Source organism: Antrostomus carolinensis, unplaced genomic scaffold (assembly GCF_000700745.2).
Source record: "Antrostomus carolinensis isolate BGI_N321 unplaced genomic scaffold, ASM70074v2 scaffold12502, whole genome shotgun sequence".
NCBI classification, from domain to species: domain Eukaryota; kingdom Metazoa; phylum Chordata; class Aves; order Caprimulgiformes; family Caprimulgidae; genus Antrostomus; species Antrostomus carolinensis.
The window spans coordinates 26,007-42,620 of record NW_010301646.1 but is presented as its reverse complement, the minus strand read 5'-3'; the positions used below and the strand labels follow the sequence as shown (position 1 = coordinate 42,620).

At 38.3% G+C, this 16,614-nt stretch overlaps 1 protein-coding gene across 1 annotated transcript in view; it reads left to right on the top strand.

The window, feature by feature from the left end:
• The window catches only part of PARD3 (par-3 family cell polarity regulator), a gene marked incomplete at its 5' end in the record, with an annotated part of 82,492 nt that overhangs the window by 42,694 nt on the left and 23,184 nt on the right, over positions 1–16,614 (top strand). Inside the window, 3 exons of the mRNA XM_010163541.1 lie at positions 909–1,097; positions 1,520–1,690; positions 12,915–13,065. Of these exons, the coding sequence (XP_010161843.1) occupies positions 909–1,097; positions 1,520–1,690; positions 12,915–13,065 (511 nt within the window). The remainder of the gene's footprint in view (positions 1–908; positions 1,098–1,519; positions 1,691–12,914; positions 13,066–16,614) is intronic.

Genomic DNA, 16,614 nt, shown 5'->3' with positions numbered 1-16,614 from the left:
TCCTCAGGGCCTGACCATTTTCTTTCCTGGGTGCTGTGCTCATCCCTGCTGCCCCCACAAGTGCGACTGCTCTGTGGGGACACCCCAGGGCCCCTGCTCCCTGCCTGCCACCACCCCGAGCTTGGCAGGAGGCAAAGCGAGAGGCTGGTCTCCTACATAAGCTCAGCTTTCAGATGAGTAGAAGGTTTTCACTGAGCAGCTCCTTGTCAGGGACAGACTATAATTCCTGGTGTGCAAAACCTGTGATTGTCCCAGCCAGGCTAAAAGTGGGTGTGGAGGGCAGCGAAGAACCAAAGATGTGAGTAAGAGAACAGAGGTGAAGGGCAGAGCCAGGAAAGACAGGAAAACTGGCACTCACAGCTGGATTTACTGCTAAGCCTGGCAATAGCGGAGAGATGTGCTGTTGCAGATCTCAGCTGTGTAGTTGTGTGATTTTTCCTAACACAGCTAGTTTTAAATGAAATGAGGTGAATGAGTAATTTTTGAATTTAATTTTCTTGCACTTAGTTTCTCCCCATGACTGCAAAACTATGATAGATGGTGATGTTATTTAAAAAATTCTGTAGCTTTGCAAGTAAGAAAATATTTCTGATACAGCTCTCTTTTGGCTAATGAAATAGCAGCTTACGTGTGAGTTGGTATTAATAGCACAATCAGTAATGACACACGATTCAATTATTTTACTAGGTAGAGAAGCACTTAGACACAAACATAAGATACTTCTGAATCTAGGCATCAGCTGGAGGTGATTGAAAATACACTATTTGTGCATGTTTCTTCAAATAATTACTGTGGAAAATATTGTGGCATTGTAGTGAAAAGCATGGTTTTTTAATGCTAATATCTGAGGGAAGAGATTTGCCAAAGAGAAATACTCTTCTATAATCTCATGTTAATCTTCCTGACAGAAAGCAGAAGAAGAGGAACTTGTCCTCACACCTGACGGCACCAGGGAATTCCTAACATTTGAAGTTCCACTGAATGACTCTGGATCAGCTGGACTTGGTGTGAGTGTCAAAGGTAACCGGTCAAAAGAAAACCATGCTGATTTAGGAATCTTCGTCAAGTCCATTATTAACGGTGGAGCAGCATCCAAGGTGAGAGAGAACATCTGTGTACCTTTGACTTCCTCAGTTTTCCATAATAAGGCTGTTTGGAAAATAACCACAGATTCAAGAGTGAGGTTGCTCTGTAACTAGCTTTTTCCAATTATACCATCAGAGGTAACATTTAAACAGCCTTTACAGATTCTCTGGAGCAACCTCTGGGACAGTTCAATTACAATGCTATTTGTGTAAACAGGTTATGATAATAGCTTGCAGTGCAAATCTGTAATTGGAATAGACATTTCCTACAGTGGAAGCTATTATACCAGTGTTCATTTGGCCCTAATACTAGGACTAAGCATAGATGATTGATTATTTTTCTTTTGTTTTTTTTTTCCTCTCTCCAGCAGACTAAATTTCTTTTGTGTGTGTTTTATGTTTTATGTAACTAGGTATAATCTTTCCTTTTCCAGGATGGCAGGCTTCGAGTGAATGATCAACTAATAGCGGTGAATGGAGAATCGTTATTGGGCAAAACAAATCAAGATGCTATGGAAACTTTAAGGAGGTCCATGTCCACTGAAGGAAACAAACGGGGAATGATCCAGCTTATTGTGGCGAGGCGAATAAGTAAATGCAATGAGGTAATACGCTTTTAATATCAGGACTGAGAGTTTTAATTTCTAAGGCATTTGTGTTTTAGGAGATGTCATCCTTCCACTGAGACCTGGAAAATAATATTTGAGAAGCTAAAGAAAGAGAGAATTACAAAATGATCTGAATGTCAGTGTTAGACATGCTAACCTTATTACCAATCAATAAAGTTTTTCTTTTGAGTATTTTCATCAATGAATAACAGGAAACACTAAATAAAACTATATTGATTTTGTAATTGGATCCCACTGTTTATGTGATTTTTTTTCTTTGGAGTTTTTTATGTAGGTCTATTGAATCTTTCATTTATAGACTTAGTGTTTAACTGACTTGCTTCTCTGTCACTTTCATTTTTTTTAATTAAGAGTAGCACACTTACATTTCTTTATTATATTTTATCTAAACAATGAAAAGTTCCATGTAGAGATTCTGCAAAACTTTATGCAAATAATTCTGTTATTTTGGATTTTAATTGTGGTGTGTCTTGGCCTTCATTGTAGGGAAGAATGAAGTACTGAATTCAGGGTGAAGTGGTTATTCTTTTTCTGATATTTTTTGCAGATTTTGTCTTTTCCACTGGAGTGTTAATGTGTTGATGTTTTGAAACATTTCCATGATTTCTAATATTTTATCTTCTAGATTAATGTAAACAATGCTATATAGTAGAAATATGTGGGCATATGATGCTAAGAAGGACTGTAGATGCTGTGGAGAACTGATTTAGACTTCAAAATTATTTTGACAAATTGGAGGAATGCACTGAGTTAAATAGGGTGCAGTTGAATGGACGATCAGAGAAACAACTGTTCTTAAGACATCTAAAAGTCATTCTTTCATTCTTGTTAACACTGGTAAGGTCTTATTGGAACTGTTATTTCTTGAGCATCAGGCTTCAAGAATGATGTGCACAAATTGGCTTAGTACTGCTGATCTTGCCTAGGGGGAAAGGGAATGGTTTATTTTTTAATGCATAAAATTGATCTTAAAAAATTATGATTCATAGTGTATTATAAAATTATGTTTGAAGACACACTAGTGTCTCTAAAAGTATTAAGCTCCTCTTGATTAACTGCTTATACACAACTTTAATACGCATCCACATGTTTATATATACACACTGCTAGAAAGCCAGCTTGGATGCACACAGTTTCTCACTTGGTGTTGAAGGAATTCTGACCTTTTTATATTTGCTGATAATTCTGAACTCAGACTCCAGAGAGCACAGATTGTCCTTTGAAGACTGTTTCTTGTTCCTATTTGATTTCAGAAGTATTTCATATGTTACTACACAGAAAGGGTGAAATAATTTAGACTATTTCTGTGGGTTTGGGTGGTTTTTTTTTCCCAAAAAGGGAATGGAAGATGTTCACTCTTCTCTTAGTGAAAATCTCCTAGAACAAAGGTACCAGGACAGTGTTTGTAAACATAATAGAGCAAATCCAGGAATGATGAACCAAAGACATTGTTCCTTAAATCCAATAGATTTTTTTGCTTACTCATGTTAGGAATAGTTTGGTGCCCTACATCCGCTTAACATTCATGAATTTATTTTGCAGAAATCACATGGTAAAAATGGCACAACTCAGTCTACAGTATATGTTCTCCAAGATGAAAGAACTGATGTTAGAAACAGATTTAGACACACTAAAATGTATCTGTAGAGGGAGCAAGATAGGCCTACTTTACAATTTTTTGTGGATTTTCCCAGCTCTTTAACAAGCTAGTGAGATGAGCCGTAATAATTTCAGAAAGTGGTAATATGAAACTATTGGTGTAATGATCATGTTTGCCAAATAATTTCTGTAACTATTTTTTATGAGGAATTCTTGCTTTCATCACATTCATCCAAAGGAAATAATGATGTCAATACTGTTTGTATATTTTACTATGATGAAAGCACAACTTGCATGGACATGAAGATGTTTACCTGCTGAGCTGGCAGTATTCAAGAAGACAGTTTTCTGAACGTCTTACAGTGTCCAAAATTCAGTGAAATCAAAAGTGAAGAGAGAAATTTTTTTCTTAGCATTTTGCAATTAAACCATAATTCCTTGTTCAAGAATTGGACTGATTTAAACTTCAGATATTATTAGGCAGATATAATACTGGTAAGCTATGATAATATTATTTCTATATTGTGTAGACGTAGCACTTAGGGACATGGTTTAGTGGTGGACTTGACAGTGTTAGGTTTATGTTGGACTCAATGATCTTAAGGGTCTTTTCCAGCCTAAGTGATTCTATGAATACCTTATATGAGTACGTTATTCACTCACCTTAACCCCTAAGTAATGGACCCAGCTGGAGAGCAGCACTGCACCACTGAGCGTTGCAGTGATGTTCGCTTTCCTGTTGAGCATCAGTTATTGTCTATATCTGTCTGCCTCGGCTATATTATGCTTAATTCAGCAACTTAGATTATTTAGATGTGCTGGCACATAAGCTGTCCCTTTAGAATATCCCTGTAGCTGCCACCAGCCTAGTATACAGTCTCAGCAAAGATTTTTAGTATTAGAGCAAAAAATAAATGACATCTGTCTGGCAGCAAATTCAGGAGGTTGCAGATGAGAAATAAAAGCATCAGAATGGCAGAACCTGTCTTCATGAATCACAACTTTTACCAGCATGTTCCTCAGAAATGGGATTTTACTGTTTTTCCTTAAAGACAAAAAGAAATGTTTACCTTTTGAGAAAGTATTTGGCAAGTGTTTTCTATGTTTTTCTCTCTCTTCGTTCTCCAAATGTGTCGCCATAACAGCAGCAACAAAAAATATCCTGTTCAACTGATTTCTCCCCTGTGTTGATTCAGCATTGTATGTGGCCACTTCATGGACACAAATATAGCTTACACTCTTGTTAGTCTTGCAGAACTACAGTTAAGTGGAACGAACTTGATTATATTCCCTTTTGTGCATCACCAGCAGCAGTGTTCATTCCGCTCCGTTCCAGTGGCATGGTCATTCCTTCAACATGGTGTGAGGTCAGGACTCGGTGCCCTGGGCTTTCCCACCGTGCCGTGGAGCAGCCACAAGTCTCTTGGAAGGGAATTCTGTACAAGGGATGATAATGCCAATGCAAAAAAGAATTATGCTCAATGTCTGGCTGATAAAAACATTTGCTATCTGGCTGTTACAAACCCAATGGCAAAAAGAACAAAAAAACAAGCCTTTTATTTCCTCCTGGCTTCAAGTCCAGTAATGAGTTTGCATTTGCAAAATCAAACTGAGTTCTTTTGAGATAGATAGGCAACCCAGTCTGCTTTTTTTTTTTTTTTTTTCAGTTAAATTGAATTTGAATTGGATTTTAATAAAGTTAGTAGTATGAATACTTTTATTTTGTTTTTAATATTCATTTTCATAATCAGCCCTAAGAATTTCAGGGCAGGGGAAAATTCATTTGACAGTACAGGTCTGCAGAGAGCCATTTCTCTGTGTTTCAATTCAGACCAGAATTTTCATGTGCATTTTGTATTTTGGTTACTGTCTAGAAGAGAGGATGGCTCAACCCCTGGTGTCCTGCGTTTAGAGCGGCAGGGACAGTTGCCTCCCATCCGCTGCAGAGGAGCTGTTTCTTTGTCAGAAAGCTCTCTTAGGCTTCAGAAGCCAAAGTCTACTTAACTGGAGCATGAAAGTGTTTCAAAACTTCGTGAAGTGACCTCTGATACTCCTTGTTCATGTCAGCATTATTCTCATACAGCTTCACCAGTTCTCATGGTATAGACTAAGCCTCCAAAGCAATTATAGTAACAATAAATATGTACATAAACACCATAAGAGTATTATCTTGTCTTCGGAGATGTAATGAGGAAATAATTCACATCATCAGCTCTTACATAACTAAACTCAAAAGAGACCACAAACTTCCCAGAAGGTAAAAAGTGTTTTTGTGCTGTTGTGGTTTTACTGAACTGAAGAGTAGCCTGTAGAAAGAATTTTCATTCACTCACCAGGAGATAGGGTGTAATCCACCCAAGTTTTCAAGTGAATTATCTTGTAGTAAATATTTATATAAACATGGAGTGAGTGGTAGCTATGAGTGAACTCCAAGCCAAAACTGTGTGTCTGAGTTTTTCTCCTGTTTGCATTATATTTACACATAGTAATATAGTTAATTCTGTAAGCTGCACTATTGCAAACCTTGCAAAGCTTTGTTTAATATCTCGGCCACTCCAGACAAAATCACACAGTGAATATTTGATGGATGCTGTTAGATTAGTGTAAGAAAAACATTTAGTTTGGGATTTGGATATATCTAAGGTTCCCTCCCCCCTTTCAAAGAAGTTAAGTATGCTGTTCAAATCTATGTTTTCAACTTTCAGCCTTGCCCTCTGTGATCAGTATTGTGTGTTGATTCTTCAGCTTTCCTTTGTAAGCACAGAAAAACTTGAAGGTAAATTTCCAAAGTTGTGCAGACAGTGGCAAAAAGGGAAGAATAACAATAGTAGTGACTTGATACTCATATAGGCTCAGTATTTAACACTACAGTTTTCAGAAGACATGACCATCAGCTGTTTGGATCTTTAACTCAGGTTTGACGTTTTTTTTAATTACGGAGGAGCCTAAGATTTGAGGAGAAACACTGGAGCTCCTTGTGCCATGTTCTGTTAATTAGTGGTATTATTATGATTAACCTGTATGGACAAACAGCTGCTGGCTGTACAGCCTTAATGCATACACAGCGCTTAGGCTTGACTGTCAGTCGGATCTGTGCAGCTGGCGGCAGTATGTGCTGATTCAAGAAAATAAAGGTAATAGTTACTTTTGGAGTCCTGCTCTTTTCACTCCTGCAACCTGGACAGCTTAGAGGCACAGATTGCTCATCTGCAATCTGTTGATGTCACACGCAGGCAGCACTTGTCTGCCATTAAGAGAGACAGCATCACCATTTTCTTCAAAATGAGAAATTTCAAGGTGGTTTGTTTTTTTTCCCCCCTATCTTCCTTTTTTGATGGAATTAATGTCTTGCCAAACCTGCCTGAAAAAAGGGTTTGCAAATGATTTGCAGATCCCCAGATTTCTTTGTGTGTGCCTGTTCATTTCTACTTCAGTTGCTGAGTTGAAAATGGAGCATACCATGAAGCAGAGAAACAGTCACGAATCCAGACCATATAAGGACCTTGTCAACTGTTAAAATAAATTGACTGGTAGACAGATCAGTGAGAGAGACTTTTCAAATGAGTGGTTTCATTATAATGGAAAGGAAACAAAGAAACATCTATTTTTTTCTGGTATGTGTGGAAGCATAAAATGTTCAGCATCATTTTTCCCTGCATGCGTTACCTACTTACCTACTTTGGTACGATAGGTTTGTTTTTTTTTTCTTTTCTTGATAGATTAGCTTTATGACAACCTTCTGTAGTTCATTTAAGTATTGAAAAGGCTTTAGTATCTTCTCCAAACACAGTGATTGCACTGTTCGATCCCTTCTCCAAGTCACTGATAAAGCTGCTCATCAGCCTAAGCTGTTCCCAGCCCTGATCCCTGGGCGAACCTGCAGCTGACTCTTCTCCACCCTGAAGACTGATCTCTGTTTCCAATACTTTAGCCAGATTTCAGTCCAGAAAATGCAAACTTGGCCCAGTCCTATGAAAACTTTCTTTAATGCCTTTGATTTGAAGCCTTGGTAAAGGCTTTCTGAAAATGCAAATATGTCCTGTCCGATTAATTGCCTGAGAGCTGAGAGCTTATGAGCACCTTCGTGCAGCTCCAGCATCCCAGTGAGGTGGGATTTCCCCATGGATGTCTGCCTTCTCCACAGACCCATGTCCATCAGGCTCAGTGATCTTACTCTTTATTGTAGAAGCAAACATTTTATCCAGAAGGAGGTCAGACACCTGGTCTTTAGATCCCAAGATCCCCTCTAGATATATAGGCAACCACCAGTCCTCTGGCACCATGGCCATTTGTAACAGCATGTTGAACATTTTGGTCAGCAGTTATGCAATTTCATGATTGAGTTCCTTCAGGGCTTTTGGGAGAATGCCATCCAACCTGGGTGACGTGTTAACTTCTCACCTACCCATTTGGTCTGATGCTCCTATGTGTTTTTTTCTGTCTGATCTCACTCTTCTTATTTGCTACAAAAATCGGAGTCAGGTGTGGAAATCTCCCCAATGTCTTCAACATTAAAGATTGAGGCAAATAAGTCATTGAGCTTCCCTACTGCAGACTTGTCCCTCACTAACCCTTTCACTCTTGCCATCAAGGAGTCCAGCTGCTTCACTGTCGATGTCCTTGGTGAACATTTTACCTTCAGTCTGAGTAGTCTCTGAAAGATGCTGCTTAAATTCTTCCTTCTTTCTCTCAATTTCTGGGGCCATATCGGTGGGGTTTTTTAATTGTGGCACATTTTACCTGAGCTTCTAATATAGGACTTGTTAATAGTCTCCTTTTAGGCCTCTGGTGGTCTTTTGGTGCATGATTTTCAGTGTACTTAGGTAAACTTCTAAAAGTAAACATCCCAAGAAATATTTTTAGAAGTTACTTGTTGGGAAAGTATGTACACAGTTTTCTATTTTGAAGTATCCTATGTCTTCTGTTCTGCTCTTCTACCTGTTGCCATTTATTTGTGACTTACTTTTTTCTCCTTCATCTGTTTTCTATCCTTGGTATCAACTTACAAGCTCCATCTTGGCCCCGGTTCCTCCCCATACCCTATAACATACCATCTTAACTACATTTTATAAAGCTGTGTGGGTTCCTTCCCACCATTCTGAAAGCATGTTTTGTCTTCTGCTTGCCTTTTAACATCGTAAGAAGCAGAATGCAGTGTTTCTTAGAAGCATTGTACTAATTGTACATTTACTAGTGCATGATTGTGCATGTAAGTCAAACCTGACCCTTTTACTGGCTATTTACATACATTTTTGCATCTTGCAAAGTCTGTCCCTAAAGCAGGATCCCAACTTGGGTGGTAACAAAGAAAACCTTATTTAATATTGGTAGCAGTATTATAAAAGTATCTCTGTTGAAAAAGGAAGCTGAAGCATTTTGGACATCTTAGCCACAGTACAAAGAAAGGAAAAAGAAAGCCTGGAGAATAATTCTGTGTGACAGAAAGAGCTTCAGTACTCTGGATGCAGTGTAATATATAGCATATTTGTATACTGAGTTCTTTAAAATCCATAATGCTTGCATGCCAGTATTTGGATAATTTACTTTTGAAGGAAAAAGGGAGTCTGATTATTGTTTCTTTTTTAAAAAAAAAAAGTTTGTTTATGCTTTGAATATTTTGGCAGTGTTCTTCTGCATAAACTTTTTTCATATTTATGTGCATGACTTCAGATAGGATGGATGGTGGTGTTTAAGTAAAAAGGACTGCATTAGTTGTCCTTTTATCATCTAGATAAGCAGCAGCTGGGCTAGTTAGTACAGACAGTGCTTTAGCAAACAGCTGGTTCTTATCTGAATGACAAAGGGCCAGGGTAGAGTGCTTCTTTATTTAAAAAAAAAAAGTTTCTATTTTTATTTTAAGAGAATGGAGAGCAAAGGAGCTACAGGCAATCTGTAGCATGTGAGATTTTATTGCATTTTTATGAATATGATCATTTATTATAGATCAGTGCTAGGACCCAGAGAGGAAACTTTCTCTTTTCAGCTGAGAGAAGAGAAAGTTCAGGGGGATCTTACCAGTGTCTATAAACAACTGATGGAGGGCATAAAGAAGACCAATCCAGACTCTTCTCAGGGCTGCCCAGTGCCAGGGCAAGAAGCCATGGACACAAACTGAAATACATTTCTTTAAACATAACAAAAAGATTTCTTTTGAGAGGGTGGTCATCCACTGGCACATGTTGCCCAAAGAAGTGGTGGAGTTTCTGTCCTTGGAGGTATTAAAAACTCAATTGGACAAGGCACTGATAAACCTGTTCTTGCTGACCTTGCTTTGGGCAAGAGGTTAGACTAGATAATCTCCAGTGGTTCCATCCAGCATCACCTGGTCTGTGGCTCTGAACTGTCACATGGAGAAGTGCTCCTGCTAGGGGCAGCTATTGATGTGAATTATAGGGGCCAGTTGCTGCCTAGCTTACTTTCCTTGCCAGACCTTTAATAAAAGTCAAGAACTTGTGCATCTTCATTTATATTACGTACTCTTTATCAGTTAATCAAATTAAACTGTACTGCATAGCACTGGAATCAGCTAAGGAAAGGAACTGGAATGTTTAATTCAAGCTCTTTATTAGAAAAGCATCAGGAAGAACAAGTCTTTATTTGAATTGCAAGTCTTGCTTTGGACTGTTGGTCTCTTTGTCTTGCCCACAGCACAGGTTTGGGGTTTTTTTTGGTGAAAGCCAGTTTAATTCCTATCCAATTTTTCCTATTTTATAAATGGCATTGTATCTTTTGTAAAATATTTGTGTAGTTGGCTGTAAATGCCATCTTTTGAGATGCTAATTAGAAATGGAAAAAGTTTTCCCCATGAAAATGATGAAATAAGTGTTTGACTTAACAAAACACAACCATCTAAACACAGTGCTCTTGCTATTTCTTTTATTTACCCTGTACTTTATTGCTTTACCAGGAGTGAATTTCTATGTATTTCTCTGATTCAGAGCTTTCTTCTTGTTAGTATCTTTCTGAAAATCTCCTGAGTCCTTCCTACAAATGAGTTTGAAAGTTGATGGGTTGTCGCATAAAGAGCGACTGTGTGATATGGCTCACTAAAAGCTGGACACTTGTTACATAAAGTCATCAATATAGCACTGGGAGAATAAATCCCAAGCACTTTGATATTTTCACACCTTATTTAAAGGCAATAAAATAAAGGTTAGTTTGTGATTTAATGCCTTTATCATGCAAGTTTAAGCTCTCCAAGCAGTCTAACGTTGGTGTGCTTTTTTCTTACAGTGTTTCAGAATTTAACATTTCCATTCTTTTTGAATTTGCCCTTATAACAGAGGCTACAAATATTGTTTAATTTACTTTTCAGTAAAGCTGTCAGTTGTAATCTGCAGTTTAAAAAAACTAATAAAACAAATCCTTATTTCACAATTTAAACCTTATTGAGTCTAATTCACTTGCACTGCAAGTTTATTATTCTTCTGCAGCTTGACGTGCCTCCAATTGTAATTGTGTTGACCCTCCGATGCAGTAAATCTCCCCAGTGCTTATCAAACTGGGAGAGATAAGTCTACAATTTGGAACTTCATTAAATATCTCATTTATATTAAACAGATGATAGCTTTGAACAGAAATAATGATTTTTTACAGGCTCTATGACCTTCTGATCATGGTGTCCTCAACTTTGTAATGTGGCATTTTGCAAACCTCTACCCCTCTGTGTACCAGGCATTACGCCAGTGCCCGAGTGTCAGAAGTCGTTAGTCCATTGGGCTGACTTCAAAGCCTCTGCTGTGGAGACTGCAGCCGAGTGCTTTGTAGCCCTTGAAGCAGATTTCTAAAAGTCTTTCATAGCATACATTTCTTTGTCATCTGGGGATTGTGGGTCGAGTGATTAATAATGGGCAGCTGTTTAAAGAAGAAAAAACAACCAACAAACATGTTGCTTGTTATTGTAATTCCTGAAACTATGAACTATTCCTTTTATGCTCGTTTAGAGACCAGTCCTTGGAATAAGCATTCCCAGTGGCTTCCGAGAATTTGCAGCATGCTCAGTATCTTGCAGTATCTAGTCCTTGCTGTAGTTCAGTACATATAAAATAAATGCTGTAGGATTTGTGTAAGACATTGCTCTTAACTTTTAACTGTACACTTTAATATGAAGAGGCATGTCAGTGGAAACAACTAACACTTTGATGTGTGAGTTCATACAATTATCCTGAAAAATGCATCTATTTTAAAATATTTTTAAATTATTTTTTTTTAATAGAGTTGGATACAGCCCATGATGTTTAGACGAATTGATTTAATGCTCTTGGAGAAGCTCGTTTGGCAGCATTACTGAGTATCAGCAGAATGCTAGAACTCAGGTCAGCCAAGGGCTTTAGGGACAGGCTGGATGGTGCGAGGGCTAGGTGATGGTGTGGGGTGTCTTTATCTGCATGGCGAGTGGCTGGGTGCTGACAAATTTGTCCTCCGAGCTGACCGACAAGTGCCCAGACGCTCATTCTTCTCGCTCCCAGGTGCTGCGATTGCAGCAGCAGTGGAGCTGCCCATGGCTAATGGGGTGGCTAAGCCCCACTAGATGATATCAAGTTGTTTTATTTCTTTGCCTTGCATGGGCGCTGCTTTCTACCGAGCTCTGATTCTCTGGGGTTCACTGAGGAAAAGTTGATATTTTCCTCTCTTTTTAAAAAATTTGAGAGGCAGGAAAACAAGGGATGAGCAGCTTCTGCTAACAAAGGCTGAGCAGGAAGTCACTCAGGGGAGCCTTCTGATAGAAGACAACTGGGGTGGGGAGGCAGTCATACATGCAATCTTCATGGCCAAGAAGCTTGTCTCCATCACTTCTTCCATCACCTACTTCATCTGCCTCTTAATGCCCCAGATCTGCCTGCAGTGGTGGTGGGCTGGGGTAGGGGGGCACCTCAGGTCTTACCAGTTGTGGTTTTTGTGGCTCTGCCTGGATGCTGCAGCAGTGCCGGGCATCAGGGAAGCTTCCAGACTGAATGAAGTATATGAGGTCTCTGTATCCTGTGTCCAGGAAAGGCAGAGCAAAGAACTCATCATAAATAGGAGAAAAAAAAAGTTACTGTGAGGCCTGACTTCTTTTTTTCCCGTTTCCTCCTAACTACAATACATTTGAGTGTTTACGTATTGGTTACTAATACATGTGGTGGGGTTTCCTGGGGGTTCCTATGATGATTACATTTGAAAGCAAATTGCACCACTTCAAAAAGCACCAACAGTCCAATTCCAAATGGAGTTCCTGCTCCGCGCTCCTGACAGGAGCCTTGTTCTGACAGGCTGTCAGTGTGGGAACAATGGCCCAGCTGTCTGCCCAAGGGTGCTGAAAAAAGCCAAAATGTCTGTTTAAGAAATAATCCAACAGAGACACACCAAAATGCAATGGGTTTTTTTTCACCAGTTTCCTCCTGCAGGATTTGAAATTTGACAGGGCACCATGGGAGGCACGGTGTAAAATGGCTTAGAAAGTTGGTCATTAAGCAGAGCTGTCATTGCAAATTATATTTGTCCAGGGTGAGAAGTTCTATCTCATTTGGTGCCCAGACAGCTCTAGGCCTTAGGCAAGTTGTTACAGTTCCCCCATGCTGCTAAAAGGACCCTGGGTGCTAATTTTCCTCTCTCTGTGCAGTTGGAGTCACCTGGGAGCCCCTCTGGGCCAGAGCTGCCTATAGAGACTCTGCTGGATGACCGGGAAAGGAGGATTTCCCACTCCCTCTATGGTGGGATCGAGGGCCTCAGCGAATCACCCACGAGGAACGCGGCGCTGAGCAGAATAATGGGTGAGTCAAATCAGCTCTGCTAATCCAGGCATGTTTTTATTCCGCTTTGTGATTCATTGAAGGGTGATTAATGTATTATATATGTGGGAATCGGGGAACATGGAGCTTGCACTGACCAATTTAAAATGTGCCTTAAAATTGTTCCACGCAAACCTTCTGCATAGTTAATATGAGAAAAAAAGTCAGTAAATGGAATTATAAAGTGAATTTTGTATCCTATGACAGGTAATAAATAGAACAAATAACAGGAGCATTTAACATGGTTTTGCAGTGTCTGATCTGGGACGATAAATTATTGGTTGGTCTAGTCTCCATGTTGAGTCTTCATTCACTGAAAGTCAGTGACTCATGAGAATTTGTAATTAATTTTAGCCTTTCTTCTCCTCTGTTTCAGTCATACTAAAGTACAAAAATAAATAAGGCAAATGTGTATCCATTTATGCTTATTAGGGCATTTCATTAATTTGTTTGAATTTTTGCTTTGCAGGACACCAATTTTAAAACCTCATAACTAATTTTAAGCATCCCTTGTGTAGATTATGCGCCGTACCATCTGCATGGCCCCAGTGGATAATGAGGTTATTAGCAGTTGCTCTGCAGCAGTTCAGCTTCCGATGTACAGAGCTAGGTAATAAAGACTTGCTTGGCCACAGGAATGGTTGGATTTACTGACTAGGATGGGATTAGTTTGAAAGGATTTTCAAATTTAAACACAAAAAGCAGCTTGATGAAAATAACACCTGATAGAAAAGGTGACGATTGCTTGCTTGAGTTGCAAGTTTTAAACATGAGACATGGCCATTAAATCTGGGACTTTTTTTAATGTGCTTGACACACACAGAATATATTAGAAGATGCTGGTATAAACTTGATATGAAGCAAGGCTGGACTTAGTTTTTAATTCCTTGAGACTGATTTTCAACCTTAGAAAATGAAGTCCACTACAGTCAACAGTTTGTATATAAATTTCACTCTGTTTTGAGGTTGTTTGGTGTTTTTATTTTTTTTTTATCTTTTGGTTTGCTTTTTCTTTGCAGTAGCAGAATAACACTGTTGTAAGTTCTATGAAAATCCACAAATTTGCTATTTAAGATATTTCATCAATTAATGCTTTTGTCTTTTTTGTGTGTGTTTGGGCAACAATAGTCAGAGATAAATCATATTCTCTACCTATTGCATTGCATTTCATGCAGCTTGAAAGAAAAATTGTATTCCTTAGAATCAAGGAAGCATGAAACCTTTTCACCCCAAATCATATGCTCTTAAAGAGAACAATTTTAAAAAACTGTTTATTTGTTGACAGATTTAAGGAGGGATAAAATTATTTGAAGTCTTCAGCACTACTCTTCCATAGAAGACACTAGTTCTTGTGGTGTCAATGCTTTAGATAAAACATTTGCAAAGCACTGCCTTCTGCTTTTTCCATCAGTGTTGTGGAGGATTTACACATAGAGCTCATATAAGCGTTAACGAGTTATTGCTTAAACACCTTGTCCAGTGATGGGAGAAGAAGCCCTGAGAGAGTCAGTGTGCATGTGTGTCAGCAATGCAGTTTCCTTCCACATCAAAGGAACACAGAACTTGCCATGCCAAATCGAACTAGTGGTTCATCAGTCTGGTATCATCCCTTTCGCAGTAGCGAGTAACTGATGTTTCAACAAAAGAAAAAAAATCTTTCCAAAGGTCTTAAAATCTAATGCTTTTGGATACCTCAGCAATGTAGACACAGGGAAGAAAAATCGTCCTGCATTTTTTAAGTGTTTTCTAACCTGAAGTTGATGTTTTGATTTCCTCTGAATCATCCTTTTTCTGTGTTGTTTTCAGAAGCAAGGGACTATGTAGAAAATTGGTTGACTTAAATCTATTGATGCTTTAGTTGGAAGCACATAAACTGGTCTTGCCAGGACTAGGTCATTCCCTTCTGCAGACACGACAGCTTCACAAAACTGTCTTGTTTAAACCCAGTTTTTAGGTAGTAGTCAGTTTTCTAATATGCTATTTTTTTCTGAGTTAATCAATACCACTAAGTTAAACTGCAGTGTTTATAATCCTTTGTGATTTTATTGCAAGCATGTTTTCTTACAGTGCCATACAACAAAGAGGTATTATTAAGAGGTATTGGGAGAGATAGGTACAGTTACTTGTTTCAGAGTAGCTAGCGTTTGTGAGACTCAATCATTTATTATGCAGTGGAATTCTTGTCCTGTTAGCATTGATAATGAGGAAAAACTCAGAACTTTTTTTATTTGCTTGAGAATATATATGTGGTGTTACATGACTCGTTTCCTCCTCTCTTGAAAATTGCCCTAAAAGTGAGGATTAGTCCTAAGAACAATCTGGCTGAGGAAGACTGGAGCTCTGGACCTTTCCATGCCAGTCCTTACCATGAAAACAAGCCAAAAGGAATGCTTTATTGCTTTATGCGGTGCTGATTCCCTTTAGTGCTCTCCCCATCTAGAGGAGCCTTCTGACTTACAGGCTCTCTGAATCCCCTGATGTCTTTTTATTTACCTCTCAATGGACTTAACTATGTAAGTACTTTCTGTACCTTGTGGTGAGGAGGTCGCAGTTTGATGTCATGTGTGAAGGAGTAGGTCTTTCTGCTTCTTTTGCTATTGGATAAAATTGATGGACTTTGAGTTTTCTTCCTTCCTCACTCAGATTATTCAAAAGTGTTAATCTCAAGGTCTGGAAAATGCCTACTCTTTTCAGTCATTGCTTAAAGTTGGAACAAAGCTTTAAAGAGAGTTTTGTTTCTTTTAAATAAATCTAATGTAATTTTCAGGAAAGGTATTTAAGGCAATATCCTTACTCTTTCAATCCATAAATGACAGCAAGAACTGATTGTCAGAGCCTTGCTGTGAGAGTGGGAATAAAATACCAATTTTAGAATGGGATTTAAATTATGTAAAATAATGTTTGCTTGCTGCAAAAAAGCTACATGAATCTTTTAATGTTTCTGATGATTCTTGTGTTGATCTACTCTTCTAGATTATTATTGCTATTATAGATTTTCTTATGCTTTTTCACTTGATAATATTTCACTGAAAATTTCTGATGGAGAGGAGATATCATTCAGAGAATATTTTTGTTTTGACGAGACGCTTTTTTATTTGCACATATTGAGTCTTCTCTTCTAAGAATTAGATGGTTATAATAAACCTTTACGTTTATTTATTTTAAATATTTTCAAGTTTCATGTTGCTAGTATATTCAAAATAGCAACTGTTATACTGGTTTGCTTGGCTTTATGATTAAAAATTCAAGTCTCTCCTTCTGATACACCATTCTTGTATATCATACCTTATGCTCCTGAGTTTTGCAATACACAAATACTGCTGTCTATATAAATTATTCTTATTCAACAAACAGCTTAGTACAAAGTCCTCTCATCTTTTTCTTCTAGTTGCTGATATTTTTTTTATGAACACAGTGGGTTTTGTTGCTAAGAGTGACTTAAACAGAAGTTATTTATCAGGGGGTACACAGAATAACAATAGCATGCACTGAATCTGCTTTTCATCCTCAAGGATCTCCCATAACTTCATA